Source organism: Haliotis cracherodii, unplaced genomic scaffold, assembly GCF_022045235.1.
Source record: "Haliotis cracherodii isolate W230 unplaced genomic scaffold, xgHalCrac1.p SCAF_10, whole genome shotgun sequence".
NCBI classification, from domain to species: domain Eukaryota; kingdom Metazoa; phylum Mollusca; class Gastropoda; order Lepetellida; family Haliotidae; genus Haliotis; species Haliotis cracherodii.
In genome coordinates, this window is record NW_027266265.1 from 45384468 (window position 1) to 45411514 (window position 27047).

General features: G+C 43.9%; 1 protein-coding gene across 1 annotated transcript; it reads left to right on the forward strand.

Annotated features, from left to right (window-relative positions):
* LOC139454426 (protein-glutamine gamma-glutamyltransferase K-like) lies at nucleotides 1-23817 on the forward strand. Its single transcript, XM_071236125.1, has 17 exons — nucleotides 1-253; nucleotides 5460-5557; nucleotides 6500-6669; nucleotides 7125-7382; nucleotides 8143-8412; nucleotides 9137-9255; nucleotides 14618-14731; nucleotides 14923-15097; nucleotides 15439-15583; nucleotides 16062-16165; nucleotides 16649-16814; nucleotides 17696-17790; nucleotides 19131-19225; nucleotides 19600-19795; nucleotides 21724-21884; nucleotides 22456-22601; nucleotides 23477-23817. Exons 2-17 carry the CDS (start codon nucleotides 5532-5534, stop codon nucleotides 23625-23627), a joined length of 2391 nt encoding a protein of 796 aa, XP_071092226.1. The 5' UTR covers nucleotides 1-253; nucleotides 5460-5531; the 3' UTR covers nucleotides 23628-23817.
* The last annotated feature ends 3230 nt before the right edge of the window (nucleotides 23818-27047 follow it).

Consider the following 27047-nt stretch of genomic DNA (forward strand, 5'->3'; position numbering starts at 1 on the left):
TCATGGGGACACTAGGTCACGTGCATGAGGTATTACACACTATATCTGAACAGACCGAGACTACATTCATATCAACGAGTGTGTGTCAACTTTGTCCTGGCTGTTAGCTGCTGTGAAATATAACTTACATAAGAGCATTTAGTGTAATCTCGGCATGTGCTGACAACAGTGTGGCAGCTTGTGGAAGACCTGATGCCAGTACACCCGACATAGTTATATCGTGAATAGAGATTCACTTACCCTGCAATTCCAGGTAGGCTCGCGTCATTATCGTTGATTAGACACATACCTTGATGTATGTGGCGTTAATGGTATTGTGTCTGACGTCATGGCCCAGTGGCCGTATTTAGTAATGTCAGCTACTTTAATAGGGACCGCCTCCGTGGTCTGGTGGTAGAGCGTCCACCCGGAGAGCGGAAGGTCCGGGGTTTGATCTCCGGCCGCGCCATACCAGAAGACGTTAAACGATGGTACTTGTTGTTACCCTGTCTGGCGCCCGGCACCAAGGGGCTAAAACAAGGACTGGTCGGCTCGGAGTCTGTGTAATGTGTTTGAGTGGGGTATTCATGTTAAACTGTGGCATGGTATCTCAGTGAGCTAGCACTATAAATTGGCATCCGTCCGGACTAGTACAAGCAACCTCACACACACACGTGCATGCACGTCGATATATAAGTGCAATAATCTTGGACGCGACGTTAAACCCTATTTCACCTCACCTCACCTCTTTAATGGGATTTCTGTCAATAGTGTGTTTTTTTCATTTTATAATGCAGCATTAGAAAAATTATAATCTTTTACATTCTTTTTGCGCCGAACATGGGGCAATAATTATCCCGATCATACAAAATCGGAATAATTGTATTGAGAAATACCCCACACACCACTATCATGTCGAACTGTGCATATCTGTGCTAAATAGGGTTTTCGACATGTTGAAGGACAAGCGATGTTTGAACAGTCGTGTGTATGTACACACCTTTACTCGTTGCGTTTTCCCCATCCAATCAATGTTTACATAGGAGTTGAAAGCACCCACTGGGATCGTTTCGTAGTTGTATAAAAGTAGACTCGAAATGGAGAACATCACGACACTGAAATAGAATCTGCAAATAGAGAGTTTAGAAATAGTCAGTCACTCAGTCGTTCTGCACATAACATATGGGGTGGAAATACGAGGTTTGGTTCTAGTGCAGGAGTGGTTAGGGTTGTTAACGCAACGTAAGCAATATCCCTTCAGTATTCCTGCAATATCCCAGCAGTATTCCAGTAATATCCCTTCAGTATTCCAGTAATATCACAGCATTATTCCTGTAATATCCCTTCATTATTCCTGTAATATCCCAGCATTATTCCTGTAATATCCCTTCAGTATTCCTGTAATATCCCTTCATTATTCCTGTAATATCCCAGCATTATTCCTGTAATATCCCAGCATTATTCCTGTAATATCCCAGCATTATTCCTGTGATATCCCAGCATTATTCCTGTAATATCCCAGCATTATTCCTGTAATATCCCTTCAGTATTCCTGCAATATCCTAGCATCATTCCTGTAATATCCCAGCAGTATTCCTGTAATATCCCTTCAGTATTTCTGCAATATCCCAGCATTATTCCTGTAATATCCCAGCAGTATTTCTGTAATATCCCAGCATTATTCCTGTAATATCCCACCAGTATTCCTGTAATATCCTTTCAGTATTCCTGTAATATCCCATCAGTATTCCTGTAATATCCCTTCAGTATTCCTGTAATATCCCAGCAGTATTCCTGTAATATCCCTTCAGTATTCCTGTAATATCCCATCAGTATTCCAGTAATATCCCACCATTATTCCTGTAATATCCTTTTAGTATTCCTGCAATATCCAACCATTATTCCTGTAATATCCCAGCAGTAGTCCAGCAATATCCCAGCAGTAGTCCAGCAATATCCCAGCAGTAGTCCAGCAATATCTCAGCAGAATTCCTGTAATATCCCAGCATTATTCCTGTAATATCCTTTCAGTATTCCTGCAATATCCAACCATTATTCCTGTAATATACCATCAGTAGTCCAGCAATTTATATCCCAGCAGTAGTCCAGCAATATCCCAGCAGTAGTCCAGCAATATCCCAGCAGTAGTCCAGCAATATCCCAGCAGAATTCCTGTAATATCCCAGCATTATTCCTGTAATATCCCTTCAGTATTCCAGTAATTTCCAACCATTATTCCTGTAATATCCCAGCAGTAGTCAAGCAATATCCCAGCAGTAGTCCAGCAATATCCCAGCAGTAGTCCAGCAATATCCCAGCAGTATTCCTGTAATATCCCAGCAGTAGTCCTGCAATATCCCAGCAGTAGTCCTGCAATATCCCAGCATTATTCCAGTACTATCCCATCAGTATTCCTGCAATATCCCATCAGTATTCCAGTAATATCCCTTCAGTATCCCTAACATATCCCAGCAGTATTCCTGTAATATCCCTTCAGTATTCCTGTAATATCCCTTCAGTATTCCAGTAATATCCCTTCAGTATTCCAGTAATATCCCTTCAGTATTCCTGCAATATCCCAGCAGTATTCCTGTAATATCCCTGCAGTATTCCTGTAATATCCCTGCAGTATTCCTGCAATATCCCAGTAGTATTCCTGTAATATCCCATCAGTATGCCTGTAATATCCCATCAGTATTCCAGTAATATCCCTTCAGTATTCCTGTAATATCCCAGCAGTATTCCTGTAATATCCCAACAGTATTCCTGTAATATCCCTTCAGTATTCCTGTAATATCCCATCAGTATTCCTGTAATATCCCATCAGTATTCCTGTAATATCGCAGCACACACACGTTCACGAGGTGAAGGTCGTTTCGTGTGTCACATTTAGCTGAATATATTCAGGGCATTCATGGAACTTATCAGCTTTACGGACAGTAGAAATAATGTTCATAAAGGTGAAGGTTAATGGAGAAGATGTGTCAAACACACCCGTCAGCTTTCTTGTTGACACTCCCCTGTTCCTGCTGCAGTCGACTTAGCTAGACAGTGTAGAAGTCAGGGAACCGAGGGGATATTGCTAAAAGCGTCCCCCTCAGTTCTACAAAGAGTCTGATTTACAGATGTTCTGCAAACCCCATTTAAATGCAGATTTACGCAACACATTGTTTACAATTGAAACATATACTAACATCTAGTCTCTGAAATGAACTATGTTACAGAAAAAACAGTTGTTAAATTATAGTTATAAAATATAATACAAAGGAGCTCAGAGACTTTCTTCATTTTCAGCCTGATACAGCAGTAATCTAGACTTGCTAAGTATTATAGACTTGCATGGGCTGTATTTGCTATACTTGTTTCAGGTTCTGTATGACAGACTAAATTGAAACACTGTGTGTTAACATGAAGTCGCTCAAACATAATTGCGACTGAAATTCGTTCAAAATTGTTAAAATAAGGACATAAGTGAGGTCTTTGGCTGTCATGTCTTTCAGTATAAACATATTTATTTTCTGATTTAATCAAGATCCGTTATTGTCCAAAATTAATATGTACCACACTTAGGAAAACATAAAACGACCTCGACCCATTACATCGTCGTGTTTACACGCTGAGATGCGTGGGTGGTGAAAACGCTCATGAATGATGTCTAGACTTAACTTGGAATGATTACAATATATGTCACTGTGCCCAACGTTGAATATTGTCGTCCAGCTGGCGCGATATCGGACACCCAGGTGCGAGAGGCATGTGAGGTGTAGAGATATATACTATTGGCGTACAAATATTGATCACCATGACGCACGACAGCTTCATGATATTGCAACACCATGAAACACATGAAATATTGATCAAATATGATATCAACTAATGCTTGTTTGTGAGCATGCCCTGTGGTGTAAACAGTTTCGAGAGGCCGACCCGTGCCTGCTTCACTTGAGATAGGTTATGAGAGTGAGTGAGAGTGTGAGTTGGGCTTAACGGTGCTGTTGACAGTATTCTAGGTATATCAAGGCGTGTCAGCTTAATGTGGGAGGAAAACCCGCAGGTCTCAGACGTTTACCACCAAGGAGCACGGGTATGGTCCTGAAAAACTTAGAAACATAATCGGGGCGAACCGGGATTCGAACCCACAATCATAGGTTTCTGGAGTGCCCAAGGGACGCAACTCTGCACAACGAATTACGGCGAGATTATTGTAATTCATTTTTCAACGCGAGTCTCCTAGTCTTCTTAATTTCATCCCGAAATTGCCTCCGAAGTGCAACATAATATACTGGCCTTTTGGAAGACGATTATACCCGTTGAGTTCCAGAACCTTTCCAGGACATCCTTCACATTCGTTGGTGGGGTATATGTTACAGAACCATGCTTATTTTACTTGTCACAGTAAAACAAGTTGCTAAAGTTTTTGTGGATATGCCACCTTGATGTCCACAACCAAAGATTTCACTATTACGCAAGTCCTTCTATGCGAGGCTTAGTACGTATCAATCAGCCCTCGTGTGTCGTCATAGTAGAGCACTGTGTTGGAGACTCCGTTGTGTATGTTACACACACACAAACCAGTTCAGTCTTTGGCTTTCCTTGGATGAAACATTGAAGTGCGTAAATGAGCTCGTGTGTTCAACAATAGGCAAAAATGAGGTATTTATGAATGAAACAGAGTGGGTGGTCGTGGGGGAGAAATTGTGGGTGGTTACGGAGGAAACAGGTAGGAGGTAGTGTGATTGGTTGTGGAGGAAACACAGTTGGTGGTTGTGGAGGGGAAAGTGTGTGTGATTGTGGAGGAAACAGAGTGGGTGGTTAAGGAGGAGGTAGTGTGTGTGATTGTGGAGGAAACAGAATAGTGGTTGAGGAGGAGAAAGTGTGTGTGATTGTGGAGGAAACAGAGTGGGTGGTTGAGGAGGAGGTAGTGTGTGTGATTGTGAAGGACAGAGTGGGTGGTTGAGGAGGAGAAAGTTTGTGTGATTGTGGAGGAAACAGAGTGGGTGGTTGAGGAGGAGGCAGTGTGTGTGATTGTGGAGGAAACAGAGTGGGTGGTTGAGGAGGAGGTAGTGTGTGTGATTGTGGAGGAAACAGAGTGGGTGGTTGAGAAGGAAAACGTGTATCGGTTGAGAAGGAAAACGTGTATCGGTTGAGGAGGAAAAGGTGTCTTGGTTGTGGAGGAAAAAGAGTGGGTCGTTGTGGAGGAGATCGTGTTGGTTTTGAACTTATGGAATGTTTTTCGCAAGTAAAATCACCGAAGAGGATTTGACGCGAACCTTGCATTACTTTTGTTGTAATCTTCACACCACTTTGATCAAATTTGAAAATGCTTTCTGACCTGGATTCAGAGAAGCTGATTATGAATTTTAGCGCTTGGGTGTTGCGGATGCATAAAGGGGAGTCATTATTGAAACCTCTGATCGACCAAAGAATCCAAAGCCTTTCCTTAAATCATGATAGAATCATGTCCACTCTTATTAATACAGATACAGATACAAATTGTTGAGAGGTGTTGGTCGTCCCAGCTTCAACATCATCCATTCACGCCAACAACGACGATGTCTTCCCGGAGCTTTACCTCAAGGTCAGTGTTTCCGCCGTATTCATCGTTAATAAGTATTTATACATCTAAGTAATGCAGTTTTTAATTAGTTAGAAATAAGTATATGTCATTCATTGTGTTATGAGAAGTAATTACTTTTAAATGTAACTATACGTAAACAATGTAATGGTATAATTTCAATCAAAGCTACGTATATGTAAGGCATCAGCTCCAGTCGAAACTGTACAGGGACGCGAGTCTTTTGAGTGAGTGGGTTGGTGGTGTGGTGGTGTGGGGGTGTGTGGAGGGGGGGGGGGGGGGGGGGGTTGTATGAGAGTGAGTGAGTGAGTGAGCGAGTGTAGCTTTGGACAGTATTCCAGTTTTAGCTTCATGTGGTAGGGACCGCCTCCGTGGTCTAGTGGTAGAGCGTCCGCCCGGAGAGCGGAAGGTCTGGGGTTCGATCTCCGGCCGCGTCATACCAAATGACGTTAAAAGATGGTACTTGTTGTTACCCTGTCTGGCACTCGGCACAAAGACTGGTCGGCCGGCAGCCAGTATACTGTGTCTGAGTGGGGTTTTCATGTGGCATGGTATCTCAGTGAGCTAGCACTATAAATCGGCAACAGTCGGGAATAGTACAAGCAGCCACACACACACACACACACACACACACACACACGTGAATGCACGTTGCTATATAAGTGCAAAATTCTTGGACGCGACGTTAAACCCCATTACACCTCGTGGGAGGAAAACGCGAAGTAATACAGGCCTTAGACGTTTAATACTTTGGTAAAACGGGTTTTAGTGCTGGAAAACCAAGAGCGAAACGGAATTCGAATCCACGAGCTTAGGCTATGACACACAACTGTGCATAGACGACTTGACACCCTTGTCCAACTATTGGGACTACAATACTGTAATGCTTTGAAGTTAAACGACATGGCCAGGACACGGTAACTAATGGACGTTTATATGTTACAGCTCCACTCGAATAGTGAGGAGCCGGTTCAGCGAGTCATGGTACTCCTTTGGGCGAACACGGCCCACAATGCTAGAACTCGACAGCCACTTCCGGAACATGTGGAGAGATGACCTGAGGGAAAGGGAGACAATCACAAGGCGGCTGGAAGGCTTTGGCCAGAATCTCCCAGGTGCTGTTGGGTTCACTTCAAGTCGTTATTTTTCCGTACACGAGGCAGGCTTTACAAATAAACATTAAAAGTCACCATTATATCAAACGATTGCTTGATATTAGTGACAGGCGGAGTGCATGGCTATTAATGTGTGTTTTTGTATGTGGCCTTTCCAGAAGTATAATAATTTGAATTTTTTTTTTTTCAAATTCTAATATGTGAGTTAATGAGTGGTGTTCCCCAGCCATATCAGACCTGTAACACGAAGAATGGGCATCACCCACTGTACCCATGCATGCACGCAAGAGACAACATTTTATGGTCTCTGTGTACACTTCAAACACATTTGTCAAATTCAAGTCGAAAATGGGGTTTCCGAAACAAAGATGCAAAATGATCAATGTATGATTAATGATTTGTTTTTTTTGTAAGGTCAAAGGAATAATAATCGCCACTTTATGTTTCTTAAACAGGAAACAAGGAAGAAGAGTATGAACGAGCAGAGGTAACAGAAGCCGATTTGGCCGCGAAACTGCACGTGACCAACCTTGACCTTAATATATCGGAGAACACCAAGCAGCACCACGCTGACATGTATGAGTGCACAGAGGTCAGAGGTCAAAAGGAGGCAGAGCTGGTGGTCAGGAGAGGTCAATCCTTCCTCATCACCATCACTTTCGACCGACCTTACGACATCGACAAGAACGACATCACGCTCTTATTCAGCCTAGGTACGTACATGTATGTATGATACGCTAGACAGGAGCTGTCGCCATTTGATTGTAATGTTAATAATATCTCACATGCCCTTCAAGAACGTTACGTTCAACCCCACTTTTCCGCATCTCACTTCATCCCATCTTAAAGAAGCAAACAAAATGCAACAAGCTGGTTTTGAAACATGGTTCCAAAATAGTTACAGAACAGAGTCTTCGTTTCCATTTTTATGCATTCACAATAAAATTCATTTTTGAAAGAGAAACTGATTTCATGCTAACATGATATGCATGGATAAACGCTATATTGCTATGTTAACTTCAATTTAAAGTTGTAATTTTATATCATGTTTCTTGAATGTAATTATTTAGGTTGTTTGTTTGTTTGCAAACACTGAAAGTAGTACCTACCTGACCTTTTATATTTGCATATCTATCCGCAAATGACCCCGACGGATGCCGAGAGATTAATGATCGAGCTTTATGTAGTTCGAGACAAAGGGTGTGACGGCATTTACCTTATTGTCCACATAAATTCCTCCCTGAAATACAGTTGCATCGCCTTAAACAACACATCGAAACAGCCGAACTCAAGTTTACCAGGTTTCACTGTATGATACCTAGTACTTAAGTGGCAAGCGGGGAGTCCAGTGGTTGCTGGACTTGCTCCTCACGAAGGAGAACTGTGTTCGATTCCCCTGATGGTCCATTGCTGATGCATTGCTGTTTAAAATGGTACTGTTGAACAGTCCACTAATCTTGTACCTCTATGCAGCGTCTGACGAAAGCGACAGCACTGTAGAGGAGCTCTTCAAGGTGACGGAAGACCAGGACACGTCTTACAAGCCGCGGAGATGGGGCGCCACCGTCGTCAAGAAGGGAGGTAACTCTTTGACGGTAGAAGTGTTTTCACCCGCCTCTTCCCCAGTCGGTGTGTGGGACTTGATTGTCAGGACCATCGTTGACGTCGAGAACGGCAAAGACCTCGTCTGGCAGTACAACCACAACGAGGACGTAAACATCATCTTCAATCCTTGGTGTAAAGGTGGGACACAATAGTCATACAATCAGTGTTTCAAATCACCAGTTGAGATTCAATTGTTTTATTATCCTATCTACTTGTTAATACCAAAACATAACGAGTTTAAATTGTTTAATGAACGTTTTGATCAACGGTACTGTCACTGCTGCATATAAAACTTCATGAAAAAAATAAATAAAAAAATACAACTGTGACAACAATATCACGTGAATAGTAGTATATTACTGAACAATAGTTACGGAAAGTAGTTACCCTCATGTGCACGGTGGTCGAGTAGACGACAGCGTAAAATTTGAAAAGCAGAGTTGCATCCTGCAGGTGTTCCCGGATCCGCTGATCAAAGGTTTGAATCTCAGATTTACCTTAATCATGATACATGGTTAGTCAGCACCATAGCCGTGCGTCTTCGTTCAACCACAGTGGTGCACGTGGGTTAGGGCTCTCACCCCACATTGAGCTGACGGACCCTGATAAAATAATGATAACCCCATCTCAGTACGTTTTCTCCCCGCTGCTTAATCTGGCCGTGCTCGTGCCTGTGCAAGTTACAGGAATATATAGCAATATTTAATCTTTTCAACGCTTGGGTGTATCTGTACAGGGAATGATGGACGTAGTATGTTGTAGGAAGTAAAATTATCTGAGAGAGGAGTTTGGTATTTTGGACCCCTCCCTTTCAAAAATGCTGGATCCACCCTTGGTTGAAATACACGTTCTGTCTGTACAGAGGATGTGGTGTACCTCCCTGACCCCCAGTGGCTGGCGGAGGCGGTGGAGAACGACTCGGGGGTGTTGTACCAGGGGACACACGATAACATAAAGGGCAAGCCTTGGTACTTCGGGCAGGTGAGTTACTGGTCGGGTTTGCTAAGATACTGACTGGCACCACGGCCAGGTGAGTTACTGGTCGGGTTTGCTAAGATACTGACTGCCACCACGGCCAGGTGAGTTACTGGTCGGGTTTGCTAAGATACTGACTGCCACCACGGCCAGGTGAGTTACTGGTCGGGTTTGCTAAGATACTGACTGCCACCACGGCCAGGTGAGTTACTGGTCGGGTTTGCTAAGATACTGACTGCCACCACGGCCAGGTGAGTTACTGGTCGGGTTTGCTAAGATACTGACTGGCACCACGGCCAGGTGAGTTACTGGTCGGGTTTGCTAAGATACTGACTGGCACCACGGCCAGGTGAGTTACTGGTCGGGTTTGCTAAGATACTGACTGGCACCACGGCCAGGTGAGTTACTGGTCGGGTTTGGTAAGATACTGACTGGCACCACGGCCAGGTGAGTTACTGGTCGGGTTTGGTAAGATACTGACTGGCACCACGGCCAGGTGAGTTACTGGTCGGGTTTGGTAAGATACTGACTGGCACCACGGCCAGGTGAGTTACTGGTCGGGTTTGGTAAGATACTGACTGCCACCACGGCCAGGTGAGTTACTGGTCGGGTTTGGTAAGATACTCACTGGCACCACGGCCAGGTGAGTTACTGGTCGGGTTTGGTAAGATACTGACTGCCACCACGGCCAGGTGAGTTACTGGTCGGGTTTGGTAAGATACTGACTGCCACCACGGCCAGGTGAGTTACTGGTCGGGTTTGGTAAGATACTGACTGCCACCACGGCCAGGTGAGTTACTGGTCGGGTTTGGTAAGATACTGACTGCCACCACGGCCAGGTGAGTTACTGGTCGGGTTTGCTAAGATACTGACTGGCACCACGGCCAGGTGAGTTACTGGTCGGGTTTGCTAAGTTACTGACTGCCACCACGGCCAGGTGAGTTACTGGTCGGGTTTGCTAAGTTACTGACTGCCACCACGGCCAGGTGAGTTACTGGTCGGGTTGGCTAAGTTACTGACTTGCACCATGGCCAGGTGAGTTACTGGTCGGGTTTGCTAAGTTACTGACTGGCACCACGGCCAGGTGAGTTACTGGTCGGGTTGGCTAAGTTACTGACTGGCACCACGGCCAGGTGAGTTACTGGTCGGGTTTGCTAAGTTACTGACTGCCACCACGGCCAGGTGAGTTACTGGTCGGGTTTGCTAAGTTACTGACTGCCACCACGGCCAGGTGAGTTACTGGTCGGGTTTGCTAAGATACTGACTGGCACCACGGCCAGGTGAGTTACTGGTCGGGTTTGCTAAGTTACTGACTGGCACCACGGCCAGGTGAGTTACTGGTCGGGTTGGCTAAGTTACTGACTGGCACCACGGCCAGGTGAGTTACTGGTCGGGTTGGCTAAGATACTGACTGGCACCACGGCCAGGTGAGTTACTGGTCGGGTTGGCAAAGATACTGACTGGCACCACGGCCAGGTGAGTTACTGGTCGGGTTTACTAAGTTACTGACTGGCACCACGGGCAGGTGAGTTACTGGTCGGGTTTGCTAAGTTACTGACTGCCACCACGGCCAGGTGAGTTACTGGTCGGGTTTGCTAAGATACTGACTGGCACCACGGCCAGGTGAGTTACTGGTCGGGTTTGCTAAGTTACTGACTGGCACCACGGCCAGGTGAGTTACTGGTCGGGTTGGCTAAGTTACTGACTGGCACCACGGCCAGGTGAGTTACTGGTCGGGTTGGCTAAGATACTGACTGGCACCACGGCCAGGTGAGTTACTGGTCGGGTTGGCAAAGATACTGACTGGCACCACGGCCAGGTGAGTTACTGGTCGGGTTTACTAAGTTACTGACTGGCACCACGGGCAGGTGAGTTACTGGTCGGGTTTGCTAAGTTACTGACTGGCACCACGGCCAGGTGAGTTACTGGTCGGGTTTGCTAAGTTACTGACTGGCACCACGGCCAGGTGAGTTACTGGTCGGGTTGGCTAAGATACTGACTGGCACCACGGCCAGGTGAGTTACTGGTCGGGTTGGCTAAGTTACTGACTGGCACCACGGCCAGGTGAGTTACTGGTCGGGTTTGCTAAGTTACTGACTGCCACCACGGCCAGGTGAGTTACTGGTCGGGTTTGCTAAGTTACTGACTGGCACCACGGCCAGGTGAGTTACTGGTCGGGTTTGCTAAGATATTGACTGGCACCACGGGCAGGTGAGTTACTGGTCGGGTTGGCTAAGATATTGACTGGCACCACGGGCAGGTGAGTTACTGGTCGGGTTTGCTAAGTTACTGACTGGCACCACGGCCAGGTGAGTTACTGGTCGGGTTTGCTAAGTTACTGACTGGCACCACGGCCAGGTGAGTTACTGGTCGGGTTGGCTAAGTTACTGACTGGCACCACGGCCAGGTGAGTTACTGGTCGGGTTTACTAAGTTACTGACTGGCACCACGGGCAGGTGAGTTACTGGTCGGGTTTGGTAAGTTACTGACTGGCACCACGGCCAGGTGAGTTACTGGTCGGGTTTGGTAAGTTACTGACTGGCACCACGGCCAGGTGAGTTACTGGTCGGGTTTGGTAAGTTACTGACTGCCACCACGGCCAGGTGAGTTACTGGTCGGGTTTGCTAAGTTACTGACTGGCACCTCGTCTGGTGACTTGTTTGTTTTGCCCTGTCTGGTGGGTTACTGAGTTCGTAGTGTCCGGAAGTGATGAGTTACCGAGTTCGTAGTGCCCGGATGTGCTGAGTTACTGAGTTTGTAGTGCCCGGATGTGATGAGGTACCGAGTTTGTAGTGCCCGAATATGATGTTACTGAGTGTGTAGTGCCCGGATGTGCTGAGTTACTGAGTTTGTAGTGCCCAGATGTGATGTTACTGAGTTTGTAGTGCCCGGATGTGATGAGTAACTGAGTTTGTAGTGCCTGGATGTGATGAGTAACTGAGTTTGTAGTGCCCGGATGTGATGAGTTACTGAGTTTGTAGTGCCCGGATGTGATGAATTACTGAGTTTGTAGTGCCCGGATGTGATGAATTGTTGTACCCAAGATGTGTTACAGACACTAGCCATGTAGGCTGCGTGTAGTGCCTGGATGTCGGAAAAAAAGAGTGCGCATTATTAGATTTGAAACACTAAAATGTGATCCTGTCCAATCTCGAACAGATCGTACAAACCCAATCGACAGACATATTTGCTACACATAATATCATCTCAAATCTAGTAGCTAACATGTAAAGTGAGATAATTTCTGGTCCAGACTCGATTATTTACAGGCGGCAGTATAGTAGCTGGAATGTTGAAGAGTGAAATTAGAAGACGGAAACCTTGTCAAAACGATTTTACACAATGAAAACAGTGAAGAGAATCCCCGATACAGGACACAAGCAAGCTATAGGTTTCGTTCAATACTGTGATACAGGAAGTAACAAATTGTGGTTCTCAATCAAGTCAATAGATACTTGGGGTGACTATTGGTCTGGAAATCACTATTGCAATAACAAGAAACTATTGCGATAACTATTGGTATTGCAAGCAACTATTGCGATAAATATCGATATAGTGTTCAGTGTATCATTTTAGATGGATTTTAGAGTTGAATTAAATCTTGGAGCTGAAGTTTCCTTTGAATGTGATAACAATAACAACAAATAAAAAGTAAAGTTTGAGATATGACTGATTTTTTTTGTTTTTTTACCCTAATAATTTAAGAAAAAGAAAATTCATGTGTAAATTACTACCACTCATGATCAAAAGAAAAACAAATTTGTACAGCATTGCATGTAATTAATTGATGTATTTAATACAATCGAAACTATCGATATTCCTAACTGAAATGGATACTATTGATCGGAAACTGATTTAACAATCGATTTATTGACTTTAAGTGCTTCCCAACAGCAATATATCGATATTTCGATTTATCGTGACACCCCTTTTAAAACATGTTTTAAACATGTTTTATTCAACTGAACTTGAACGGAAGTTAGTAAATAAATACCACTCCCTCTTACATAATTACTTTGGTGTAAACATCAAAACTTTAAGATCAAGACACAATACAATTATACAGTAAGAAGACTCATGTTACCAAGTCCTTTATCTCTGCCCAGTCAGTTCTAAAAAAAGCGATCCGCCACATACCAAAGACGTTAAAAGATGGTATATAAGTGCAATAAACCCCATTTCCCCACTTCTTAAAAAGTGTCATGAAGAAAAAGAATATAATGCGTATTTAATGCTTCTGTGTGAGACACCTGTATGGACGGTGATTACAGCGGTAATAGATCGTCCTTGACGACCACATTCGTTTGTGTGGATACACCTATCCCCGTTGGTGTCTCTTCAATCAGGGGATATAGTGCCCGTAAATGGGCCCTGTCGTTGTTTCCATTTGAAAAGGTATAATTTCAGTCAAGTCACAACGCAGCCGATAGAAATTTTTTGACAGCCAACATAACAATACAAAATGGATTATTGTGATCACAGCTGGCTCACACAGCAAAGCAAAAAGTGAGCTTCTTTTCATTCTGTTTAATGGGCGAGTGGGTAGCCTAGTGGTTTAATGGTTCGCTCCTCACGCCGAAAGTCCGGGTTCGATTCCCCACATTGGTACAATGCGTGAAGTCCATTTCTGGTATTGGTTGAATATTGCTAAAAGCGGCGTAAAACCATACTCAGTCACTCATTTTGATTTATATGTTCTTTCGCAACATGTATGTCACATTTAGAGTGAGTGAGTAAACCTGTCAGCCGTTTAGTTATATCAAGGAGTTTCAGTTGGTGTTGTAGGAAAGCCCAGTTTGAATCTCCTCTTCAGCAAATATCTGACGTCTATACTTTTGATAAACATCTATACATTTTATTCAGAATCCACAAAACTGTCTTTTGGCGAAATAGAATAGTATTTCATTATCTGGCTAGTAACTACATAAAAATATAAGTCGTTATTTCGCAGATGTCTCCAAATATGTTACAATGTGATATGATGTGATTTGAACCCGTCTGTTATTTCGACCATGTTTAATGCGTTAATGATTTGAACCCGTCTGTTATTTCGACCATGTTTAATGCGTTAATGATTTGAACCCGTCTGTTATTTCGACCAAGTTTAATGCGTTAACGATTTGAATCCGTCTATTGCTTCTGACTCGTTTGAGGGGCAGGTTTAATGCGTGAATGATTTGAAACCGTTTGTTATTTCGACCATGTTTATTGCGTTAATGATTTGAATCCGTCTATTGCTTCTGACTCGTTTAAGAACCAGGTTTAATGCGTTAATGATTTGAACCCGTCTGTTTCTGCTTTTGAATCATTTGAGTACTGCGTTTAATGTGTAACAGTTCTAATAATTTGAACCCATCTGTCTGACCAGTTTGAGGACGGCATCTTGCACGCCGCTCTCCACCTCGTCAGAAAAGGCTTCAATTTCAAGATGACCCGCGCCATGGGAAACGCCAGCAAGGTTGCCAGGGCTCTCTCCAGGATAGTGAGTACTCTCGCCAGTCACCATAGCCTTATCATTTTCTACTTCATTTGTCCAACAAACAAAGATTCTATTTTGCACATTCTGTCCTTAGTCAGTTTAGTAAAGCTCTCCTGCGGATGGATATATATACCGTCACCTCTTGTGTTCATCTCGGCCTGTCATCCTTATACACTGGTTGATTTTTTGGTCAGGTGAACTTCGACGACGACAACGGCGTCCTGCATGGCAGATGGAAAGGCGGTTTCGCCGGTGGCACGTCTCCGGACGCGTGGATGGGGAGCGTGAAGATCCTGAAGAAGTACATGTCCACCGCAAAACCGGTCATGTTCGGACAGTGCTGGGTCTTTTCCGGGGTCCTCGTTACAGGTGGGGGAACAATCAGTGTTGTTTTAAACGGGAAAAGACATTCGCTGTGTAGAGTTGCACAACAGAAACCTATGAGTGTGGGTTCGAATCCCGGTTCGCCCCGATTATGTTTCTAGGGTTATCAGCACCATATCCGTGCTCGTCGATTTCACCAAAGTGGTTAACATCTAAGACCTGCATCACATGGGCTTTCCTCCAGCATTTAAGCTGACACGCTGTGATGTTACTGGAATACTGTTAACAATCATGAAATAATCATTTATTTGCTGTGAGCATAATTTTTGTGTGTATGAGTTTCGAACTCCACCGTGCATTCACTAAACTCCCCACTGTGCCATCAGTGTGCCGAGCCCTAGGACTGCCCTGTCGGAGTGTCACCAACTTTGAATCAGCTCACAACAGTGACAAGGAACGTTTAAGCTCCGACTCGATCTACCGACCCAACTACAGCGGTCGCTATGTCAATACTTCCAAGGACAGTGTGTGGTAAGTGTTTGGGGCTCGTGTCCTGGGAACAGTTGCAAGATGGTGCTGTTATGGACCGATTTAGGGGTTTATGTGAGAGAACGAAAAATAATTTCTGCCACTGTTTCATAACATACAGTGTATTCTCTGAAAGGAGGAACTATACATTTTTTAAGACATATTTTTGATATTTTTGCCCGAGAAAGAATATTCCAAATTATTTAAGATAAATTATCCCACAGAATTGAAAAAAATGGTGGATGCATTTATATCGGGTAGCAGGAATATGGGCTTACGGATGGGTAAGCATATCCAGTACTCCATGCTTGTCATAGGAATGGTATTTACAGGCTCAGTGATAGCCTTTCATCGTGCTTATTTACATGTCACCGTGATATACTAGATGACTGCGGCATAAAACAATAAAACTTAAAAGACAATGTGTTTTATTTTATTTTTAACCCATTTACGTTAAATAAAGAATATTTTCATGTCCCAGGAACTTTCATGTCTGGAACGAAGTTTGGATGAGTCGCCCTGACCTTGGAAAACAGTTTGACGGGTGGCAGGTTATTGATGCCACGCCCCAGGAAGCTAGTGAAGGTAGGAGAACACGCTGACACAGCCATTGATACTTGACAAACCCCTAAAATGTTCACTATGTTCTTAAGGAACATTATATTCCCGAGCCAAGGGAGTTAACTGACTTTAAAAGTTTAGTTTCCACCCTTGCCGAACTAGGCTTGAATTATGAAGTTATGTTTTGGCTGGAGTCTATGCATATTCCGACCAGAATCGCGTAACGAAACCGACATCTGGCTCGTAAACTGCCGTGCAGATTGAGGTCGATTGCAGGATTTTCAAAACATGTGTACTGGACGTCGACGGATATTTTCCAAATCAAAGTTTTTAATCAAGGTGCTCAAAGTGCACTGGTGGCGCTACGATCGTGCCAAGAAAACTCCAGCCTAGTTAGGCAAGGGTTGAAAATGGATTTAAAGTCAGTTAACCCCCTTGCATTGGGAAAATGAATGAGCGAACATATTTCCTGAACACTCACTACCTTGTCTGATTGATATGTTAAAGGCACGTTTTGCTGTGGTCCCGCTCCCGTGGAGGCCATTAAGGAGGGGCTTATCTACATCGGCCATGACACGTCCTTCGTGTTCGCTGAGGTCAATGCGGACTGCGTGACCTGGGAAGAGGACCCAGAGACCCGGAAGCTCAAACAGGTGGCGCGGATCAGGAACAGGCAAGCAGCTCACTGCCCGTGATACAAGTCCTCACCAGTCCCCAATAAATGTATCAGTCCATGTCCAACAACAGTATAGCATGCAGTATATATGAATAGCATAGGTTCCAGACTAGTAAGACCGTATATGTCCTTGACTAGCACAGGCCGCCTGTTCTGTATATGTCCTTGACTAGCACAGGCCGCCTGTTCTGTATATGTCCTTGACTAGCACAGGCCGCCTGTTCTGTATATGTCCTTGACTAGCACTGGTCGGCTGTTCTGTATATGTCCTTGACTAGCACAGGCCGCCTGTTCTGTATATGTCCTTGACTAGCACAGGCCGCCTGTTCTGTATATGTCCTTGACTAGCACAGGCCGCCTGTTCTGTATATGTCCTTGACTAGCACTGGTCGGCTGTTCTGTATATGTCCTTGACTAGATCAGGCCGCCGTCATGTATATGTCCCTGATAAACACAGGCCCCCATCTTGCATAGATCATTGACTAGCACAGACCCCGTCCAGCAAAGGTCATTTACTAGCATAGGATCTCGACTAGCAAAGGTCCCTCCCTGACTGGCATGAGAACTCGACCAGCACAGACCCTGTCCAGTAAAGGTCCTTGAATAGCATGGGGACTCGACTAGCATACGTCCATATGTATTGTATCAACTGAACATTAAAACCCATCATCTGTTTACTTGCCCGATTAGAACCAAATCACCATGAAATGCTACGATCCCGCAGGGCCCCTTATCACAAAGTGATAGTGGCGCTGCAGTCATAGTTGTTCCTCGCTACGATCGCTTTGTGAAACGGGACTTAGCTATCTACGTTATAAAGCTCGAGTAAACAAAGGCTTTTAATTTCCGTATTTGAATTCTTCTGCATGTCTTCGCAGTATCGGCAAGAACATCAGCACCCACGAACCAAATCATGAGTCACTGGTTGGGCTGCAGCGACTGGACCTGACTGGCCAGTACAAACACCCCGAAGGTAGGCTTCAAAAGCCTGTTTAAAGCACTACAGGTGCCCTCAAGGTAGGCTCGCTGCCCCTGACCCCAAGTGAAAACACTACGCTCAACCTGAGGGTAGGCTCGCTGCCCCTGACCCCAGGTAAAGGCACTATGTGACCCTGAGGGTAGGCTCGCTGGCCCTGACTCCTGGTAAAAACACTACGCTCACCCTGAAGGTAGGCTCGCTGCCCCTGACCCCAGGTAAAAGCACTACGCTCATCCGAGGGTAGGCTCGCTGGCCCTGACTCCTGGTAAAAACACTACGCTCACCCTGAAGGTAGGCTCGCTGCCCCTGACCCCAGGTAAAAGCACTACGCTCACTCCGAGGGTAGTATACCCCTACCTGATTCTGCAACTCATCTGTTAACTCAAGATTATTTGTAAATTATAGTAACTACAGTAAAGAGGCATTATTTTTGCGTTTTTCTCATTATTAAGTACCATATTTATGTGTATGCACAAGTATCATGAATGCTGGACACTCACAAAAAAAGAAAACTCCAAGGCCTTATCCCCAAAACGTAGATTGATTGATACCCGTGGTCGTTGGTTTCACCAAAGTGGTAAATGTCAAATGTCTTACGATTTAATTTGCGCCAACTGTAATTAAACTGAAATACTTGTCAGAGGTGTAAAACTAAACTCACCCACTCACTCAGTGTACATCAACACCCGATGGCAAAAATCACATAACTTTTGGTGGAATGCACCCGTAAGATCCCGGTCAGAATTTCATCTTCAGCAACCCATGCTTGTTGTAAGAGGCGACTAACGGGATCGGGTTGTCAGGCTCGCTGACTTAGTTGATGAATGTCATCGTATCCCAATTGCATAGATCGATGCTCAGGATGCCAATCACTGGATCGTCTGGTCCAGACTCGATTATTTACAGATCGCAGTCATAATGCTGGAATATTGCTGCGTGTGACGTTAAACAACAAACAAACAAACAAACAAATCGAAAAGCTGGAGAGGACACCAGTGTGAAGTCGCAGAATGTCTTGTTGCTAAGCACTAAAAACCTGGAACAAACCAGACCTGGGCCCTGTTCCACAAAGCGACCTTAGTGCTAAGCTGGTCGTAACTCCCATACTTTACCATAGGCTTACGATCAACGTAGCACTAAGATCGCTTTGTGGAATAGGGCCCAGGGCCCCGTTACACAAAGCGATCTTAGCACTGCGGCTATTGCCAGCCTATGTTAAAGTATGGGGATTATGCTCACCTTAGCGTTGAGATCGCTTTGTGGAACTGGGCCCTGGCCCTAAGGCAAGGCTGAACGGCTGATGTCTGTATTTCTGAGTTATTCTCTGCTCGTAGGTTCTGCTAAAGCACGGGGTGTGCTCCGACAGGCCCAGGCCATGTTCAGAAAGGACAACTTAGATGAGGATGAGGATGAGCTGCCGGCGTCAGAGGTCAGCGCGTGAATGTTACAGCTTATAGTGCTCGTGTTTGATGTCTGGGACATTGATACATATTGTTATTGTAACCCGTGGTGCAGTGGAAAAGCTTGATGGGTCCGTTCATACATACAGGACCGAGGTTGGAACCCCTCGTACTGTTTCATCTATTACTGCAACTGAAGAGCATGTGTTGTTTTTTATTCTGAATTAATACTGCTTTACGTTTTAAAAATACATTTTACAAATATCTGAAAGTAAAGTCGACAAGGATTTATACTTAAGGTATTGAAAGTGTCTTAATCCATACAAAACCTGAGTATTCTTTTTCATTCTTGCATAAGATGAACGTTTTAGAAATTGGGGTATTTTTCAATTTCTGACCTTAGGACATTGGCTTGAGTATGGACAATATCGACACCCTGGTGGGAAACGGCTTCTCGGTAAAGATACACGCCCGCAACCTCAGCGATGTCGTCCGCACAGTTACCCTGACTATCGACATCTTGTACAAGACGTACAACGGCGTCATGACGGGGATGGTTGCCCAGTCTGAACACACAGAGACGTTGCAAGCAGGACAAAGTAGGTACAACATTGTAGTCATATGAGACACATGTAGACTATACTGAGACATTGCAGGCAGGAGAGAATAAATGTAACATTGTAGTCATATGTGACACATACTGAGATATTGGAGGCAGGAGAGAGTAGTGCAACATTGTAGTCATAGGAGACGCATGTCGTCGTAGACTATGCTGAGATATTGGGGGCACGAGAGAGTAGTGCAACATTGTCATAGGAGCGCATGTCGTAGACTATACTGAGATATTGGAGACAGGAGAGAGTAGTGCAACATTGTCATAGGAGACACATGTCGTCGTAGACTATGCTGAGATATTGGAGGCAGGAGAGAGTAATGCAACATTAAAGTCATAGGAGACACATGTCGTCGTAGACTATACTGAGACATTGGATGTAGGAGCGAGTAGTGCAACATCGTAGTCATAGGAGACATATGTCGTAGACTACACTGAGATATTGGATGTAGGAGAGAGTAGTGCAAGATTGTAGTCATAGGAGACACATGTAGACTATACTGAGATATTGGATGTGGGAGAGAATAAATGCAACATTGTAGTCATAGGAGACACATGTCGTAGACTATACTGAGAGATTGGATGTGGGAGAGAATAAATGCAACATTGTAGTCATAGGAGACACATGTCGTAGACTATACTGAGACATTGGATGTAGGAGAGAATAAATGCAACACTGTAGTCATAGGAGACACATGTCGTAGACTATACTGAGATATTGGATGTAGGAGAGAGAAGTCCAACATTGTAGTCATAGGAGACACATGTCGTAGCCTATACTGAGATATTGGATGTAGGAGAGAGAAGTGCATCATTGTAGTCATAGGAGACACATGTCGTAGCCTATACTGAGATATTGGATGTAGGAGAGAGTAGTGCGTCATTGTAGTCATAGGAGACACATGTCGTAGCCTATGCTGAGATATTGTATGTAGGAGAGAGTAGTCCAACATTGTAGTCATAGGAGACACATGTCGTAGCCTATACTGAGATATTGGATGTAGGAGAGAGTAGTGCATCATTGTAGTCATAGGAGACACATGTCGTAGCCTATACTGAGATATTGGATGTAGGAGAGAGTAGTGCATCATTGTAGTCATAGGAGACACATGTCGTAGCCTATGCTGAGATATTGGATGTAGGAGAGAGTAGTCCAACATTGTAGTCATAGGAGACACATGTCGTTGACTATGCTGAGATATTGGATGCACGAGAGAGTAGTGCAACATCGTAATCACAGGAGACACATGTCGTAGACTATACTGAGATATTGGATGTGGGAGAGAATAAATGCAACATTGTAGTCATAGGAGACACATGTCGTAGACTATGCTGAGATATTGGAGGCAGGAGAGAGAAGTGCAACATCGTAGTCACAGGAGACACATGTCGTAGACTATACTGAGATATTGGAGGCAGGAGAGAGTAGTGCATCATTGTAGTCATAGGAGACACATGTCGTTGACTATGCTGAGATATTGGATGCACGAGAGAGTAGTGCAACATCGAAGTCACAGGAGACACATGTCGTAGACTATGCTGAGATATTGGAGGCAGGAGAGAGTAGTCAAACATTGTAGTCATGTCGGACACATGTCGCAGACAACATTGAGTACATGGCCAGGGTGCTTACAATCAACTTTACAATGCGATAATTAGGGTTTACAATAACTGTAGCGCTAAAGATTAGTTTGTGCACGTGGGTCCAGGTTAGTAGAGTGAGTGAGTGAGTATGGTTTTACGCTGCTTTTAGCAATATTCCAGCAATATCACGGCGGGGGACACCAGAAATGGGCTTCACACATTGTACCAATGTCGGGAATCGAACCCGGGTCTTCGGCGTGACGAGGGAACGCTTTAACCACTAGGCTGCCCGACCGCCCCCCAGGTTAGTAAATTTGTGTTGTGTTTTAGGTCGCTCCTTCAGCTTGAGTGTGACACCCGAGCAGGCAATGATGCGCCCGAAGGAAGGCTTTAACTTCCAGATCAAGGCTCACGCGAAGGTCAAGGACACCGGAAATCTCGTCATACAACAGTACAACGTCCAGCTGCGCCGACCTGACCTTGTGATAAAGGTGGGTTTGAATGAGTGGCAGATTAAGGTGACACAGCGCTACCCACGTCTTGAACTGAAAAATATGCAAGTCATACATGAATCTACTGTCACACGTTATATGTTTTGTAGGGTCCATCCACTGTTAAGGTCGGGAAAACAGTTGAGGTGGAGATTTCCCTTCCATATATATATTTACTGTCACATGTTTTGTGTTACGTAGGGTCCCTCCACTGCTAAACCCGGGGAGACAGTAGAGGTGGAACTCTCCCGTCCATATATATACTTACTGTCACATGTTGTGTGTTATATAGGGTCCCTCCACTGTTAAACCCGGGGCGACAGTACAGGTGGAAATCTCCCGTCCATATATATATATACTTACTGTCACATGTTGTGTGTTATATAGGGTCCCTCCACTGTTAAACCCGGGGCGACAGTACAGGTGGAAATCTCCCGTCCATATATATATACTTACTGTCACATGTTGTGTGTTATATAGGGTCCCTCCACTGCTAAAGCCGGGGAGACAGTAGAGGTGGAACTCTCCCGTCCATATATATACTTACTGTCACACTTTCTGTGTTACGCAGGGTCCTTCCACTGCAAAAGCCGGGGAGACGGTAGAGGTGGAAATCTCCTTCACCAACCCTCTCCCCGCCCTGATGACCAACTGTGAGGTGGAGATTGACGGCAACATGAAGGTGGTGGCTCCCTTCACGGACAACATCAAGATAGGGTAAGTGATACTTACTTTGTTTTGAATACTTACCTACCATTTCTTTAGTGGGGTTCTGGGTCGGAATAAGCCCCCAATACTTCATGCTTGTAGTAACAGCCGATTAAAATAAGGGTCAGCCTCTGTGACTTGCCTGGTTGCGAGTCATCGTGCCGAGATGGCGTTGGGCGTTCAGCCACTGGTTTGACAGGCCCAGATTCAATAATTTACATGTCTTCGATATATATGTCACATTGACTGATTCACATTGAGCCACTCACTGACGGACTCACATTGACCGACGCACTCACTGATTCACATTGACTGATTTACGCTGCCTGAACGACTTACATTGACTCACTCACTGACCCAAATTGACTGACTGATTCACTCACATTGACCCACTCACTCACTGGCTCACTCACGTTGACCGACTCACTCACTGACTCCAATTGACTGATTCACATTGACCGACTCACTGACTCACTCTAACTGACTGAACGACTCACAATGACCCACTCACTGACTCGCTCACGCTGATAGAACATAGAGGATTAATATGTTCTATTTAAAACCGAAGAAGATGTCTACATCGAATTTAAATGTTTACCTATAAGGCGACGCAAATCGCAACAGCGTCGGAACCACAATTTGTCGATGACGTCAACAATCTTCAGCTATTGACGTCGTTTCTAGTGTGACGTCATTCCGACCTCAGGTCCCAAGATTCGAATGACGTCAACAAAAAGGCGTCTGGATGACGGAAACAATACAATTTTGTCTCGTGACGTGATAGGACCCTACGATTTTTATGAACCCCGATATGTTTGCACTCGTAGGTAATAAATACTCATACTGACCAACTCACTGACTCGCTGACGCATGCTGTTTTTCAGAGACATCTCTCCTGGACAGACCTGGAGTAAGACGATCAAGATGTCCCCCACGTTCTTCCCCCGAGCCCAGAGGAAGAGGGAGGCGAGCTTTGGTCTGGAGTCCGACCAGCTCGGTGATGTCAGAGGATCCTACGGCATCAAACTCACTTAGAGCGACCATGCTGACAATCATATGTGATAGATATACAATCGTTTCCGCTTCCACATTCCATAGCTTAGCGGTATTAGAGCAAGTGACAATATAGTTTTCCTCTCTAATATTTATTGCCGTTGGGGCTGCAGAATCTCATGGTGAAAAGCGAGGACATATGACGCATTGCGCACTGTCCATGACAATAACGCAACGTAGGCGTTAAACGACCAAATGCTTGATTTGCTTAGGCTATCTAGACTTGCCAAATCTTTCTTGGCTTAAGTGGGATGTTATTAATTTTTAAAATTTTTATTCTCTAGAGTCTGTGACACAGACTACAGACGACATTATAGAAATGTTTTGCAATGTTCTCCTCATTCAAGTCTTTGAGAAAAGAATATTTTTGGTGAGAACATTATGTGATTCAAATGCATAATGGTACGTGGCAAGTGTGCCCCAAGCACCCCTGGAATAGTGAAGTTCTCTTTGCAGTCACATAACAGTCACATTATGCTCAAATTTACTCAAATATATTATGTTCGCGACGTTATTAATTGTACGTATTGTTATAACGTATTGACCTTGCCCAGAGTCTACACAGCACTAGGTGTCTCCAAGCCTTCGTGTTTTTATAATATTGGATAAACAGAATCGCTCAGACCGCAAACAACAGCATATAATTTATTATCGAATATGAGAACATTGGATTGTGTAATTCATTAAACATTTTCTTCAGCGTTGAATATTTACAGTGTATAACGTTGTGCATTCAATTTGCTTAACCTTATGTACTTTATAAAATATAAACTGATATAATTTCTATTTTTTACATTATTTGTCCGGCTTAGTTTGACATTTATACGCAAACCATCTTACTTTAAAAATACAAGAAAAATATTAGCGGCGGCTTGAGATTAAGAAATTATATCTTAACATACACCAGCACAAATAATGAAAAACCCTTTGGCCCTCTAAATCTACATATTTTGAAAAATTTGCCACAATCTAAACTATATATTTTTATATGAGCTGTCTCACATTAATATATCGGCACGATAGCATTATCAAAGTATATGTATGCAAGGTTCCTCCATGGTATCTGCTAGTGTGGTACGCTGCTAGGTTCTCATTGATAGAGCTCAACCCGAGGCATGTTCCTACACGTAAAGTCTGTTTTATATTATTTTATCTCAGATTTACAGCTTTATTGAGTGTTATTGACGCTATAGACCGAAAGGGGCACTTGGCTCGGACAAACTGCCAGTCCTAGCAAATTTGATTCCACTCCCCCAAACATCATTCTGTTTGTATACCAGAATAATTTTGTGGTACTTATCGCAAATTAATGCTTGGCATAATCACACAGATACAGATTTAGTTTCACGCATGGCACATTGACTCAAACTGGGCAGAACATCGGCAGCAGACCGTGGAGAGTAGCCCCCCTTTAAATCTTAACTTTATCAAGAGAAAAGTCCCCCTTTAAATCTTAACTTTATCAAGAGAAAAGTTCATGATTTATATTGAAGTATACCAAGAGCAGAGGGTCCGCTAGCGCTACGCGGGTAACAGAAACACTTCACGGACTAAATCCATACTATAGGATATATGAGACAAATTAGGTAGAAAGTTCAAGACAGATGTGGCATAAACCTTTTGAACTCCCAACGAGAAATTACGGAAGGTAACTGGGATAAGCGCACGTAAAATCAGAAACACAAATCCACATTAACTTAACTCCAGCTATGTTGCAATACAAGTAGACATGACTTTATACTAGTATTTATATAAGCATGCGCGCGGTTGACGGAATCATGTCAATAAAATGGAAACGCTTCGTAAACGAGACGCCTTCGTTTGCAACGGAACAGCACAAATAGTCACGAATGCGTATATTACATTAAACATTGTTCCACTTGTGGCCATCTGTCTCACTCTGGAAAAGCCGTCGCGCATTTTCTGCAAAAGAGCAACCGAGAATAGCGAAGAATGAAGTTAATTTGTTGTGCTACTTGGTTGTGTACATCCCGAGAATCTGTTGATTCTACTTCCGGACTGAACAGATTCGAGTGATCTCTCCGACTACACTATGTTATGGTTGATACACAATTTCTCTCAAAATTTGCATATTGACCTATAGTTCCGTCCGTTAAACGTGTTGAAATGCACGTTTAATGTGCACGTATGCCTATTTTATTCATGACTCAGATTCAACTGCAACAGTGTGACGTCATTCACAATGGTTTAATTTACAAGAATATTTTCACAGCAGCACAGATGCTATTGAGACTCTTTCTAATGTTCAGTGTGATACCACTCTTGTACCTGGGACATTTGTCTTTCTAAATCTATAAACTAAAATAAAATACTTGTAATTGCCTTGTCGTGTTACCAACTCGTCATTCCGGAACAAGCCGAGGGATTGCGAGTGGTTACAAATGAACATCCATCAGGAGGGGGACGAGTCTCCTTACGATGTACCGAAAGGCGCGAGTGATGACGATTGTAGGAATTTCATCGTTCAACATGCTGCTATAACGCCTCCCTTTATTGTATTTTCTTTGTGGATAATTGGTACTAACCCGAAATCGCTCTAAAACAATGACAGCTGATTCACACGGGCAAGAACGAAGTTAACCACTTTGCTGCCTTTATATGAATTACAAGAATATTTTCTTAGTGCTCGGTTGCTATGGAAACTCTTGAAATCTATCCATTCGTGACCAACAAATGTCCTTCCAGAACATGCCGAATTCTTGCGAGTAGTGACGATGTCGAACAAGTATCAATTCGGGAACGAGTCTTCTTATATACAGTTTACGGAAGAAAAGGAGTGGTGACGACTGCCTTTGTTCAACAACATGCAGCCATAACGTGTATCGTGTTTTTGTAATATTTTTGCAGCTAATTTCTCATTTACTTTGTCGTGGTACATACGACGTACAACAATGACAGATGGTGCGAGCAGAGGGGTTAACCAGAGTGAGTATATATTAATGTCATATAGCTATTAACGCGAGGATGCCACCCTTCCGGTAAGAAAAACATGTTTAATGACATGGGGCTTACGAACACGACATCGAATCAGGGCGCACATGCACAAAACGATCCTAGCAGTTAGATAGCTTTGTGCAACTGGGCCCTCTAGGTATTATTACAGGTGATGTCTTTCTGACGATCAAGCTATTTGATACAATCTCATTAGAATCAGACCTTTTATTCCGATCTTCCAAATGAACAATTTAGGTTATTGAACCTAACATATGTCAGGCATTTTTTTACGTTTTATTTCTTTCCAACTTTGATTCGGTAATTTCAATCTTACAAAAAACAACACAGAACACAAGTATTCATCTGTAGGCGTAGAAACGACATGATGTACATTAATATATCCAACATATATTTCGTGGCCTTTATTATTTTCCATTTTGGACCGCC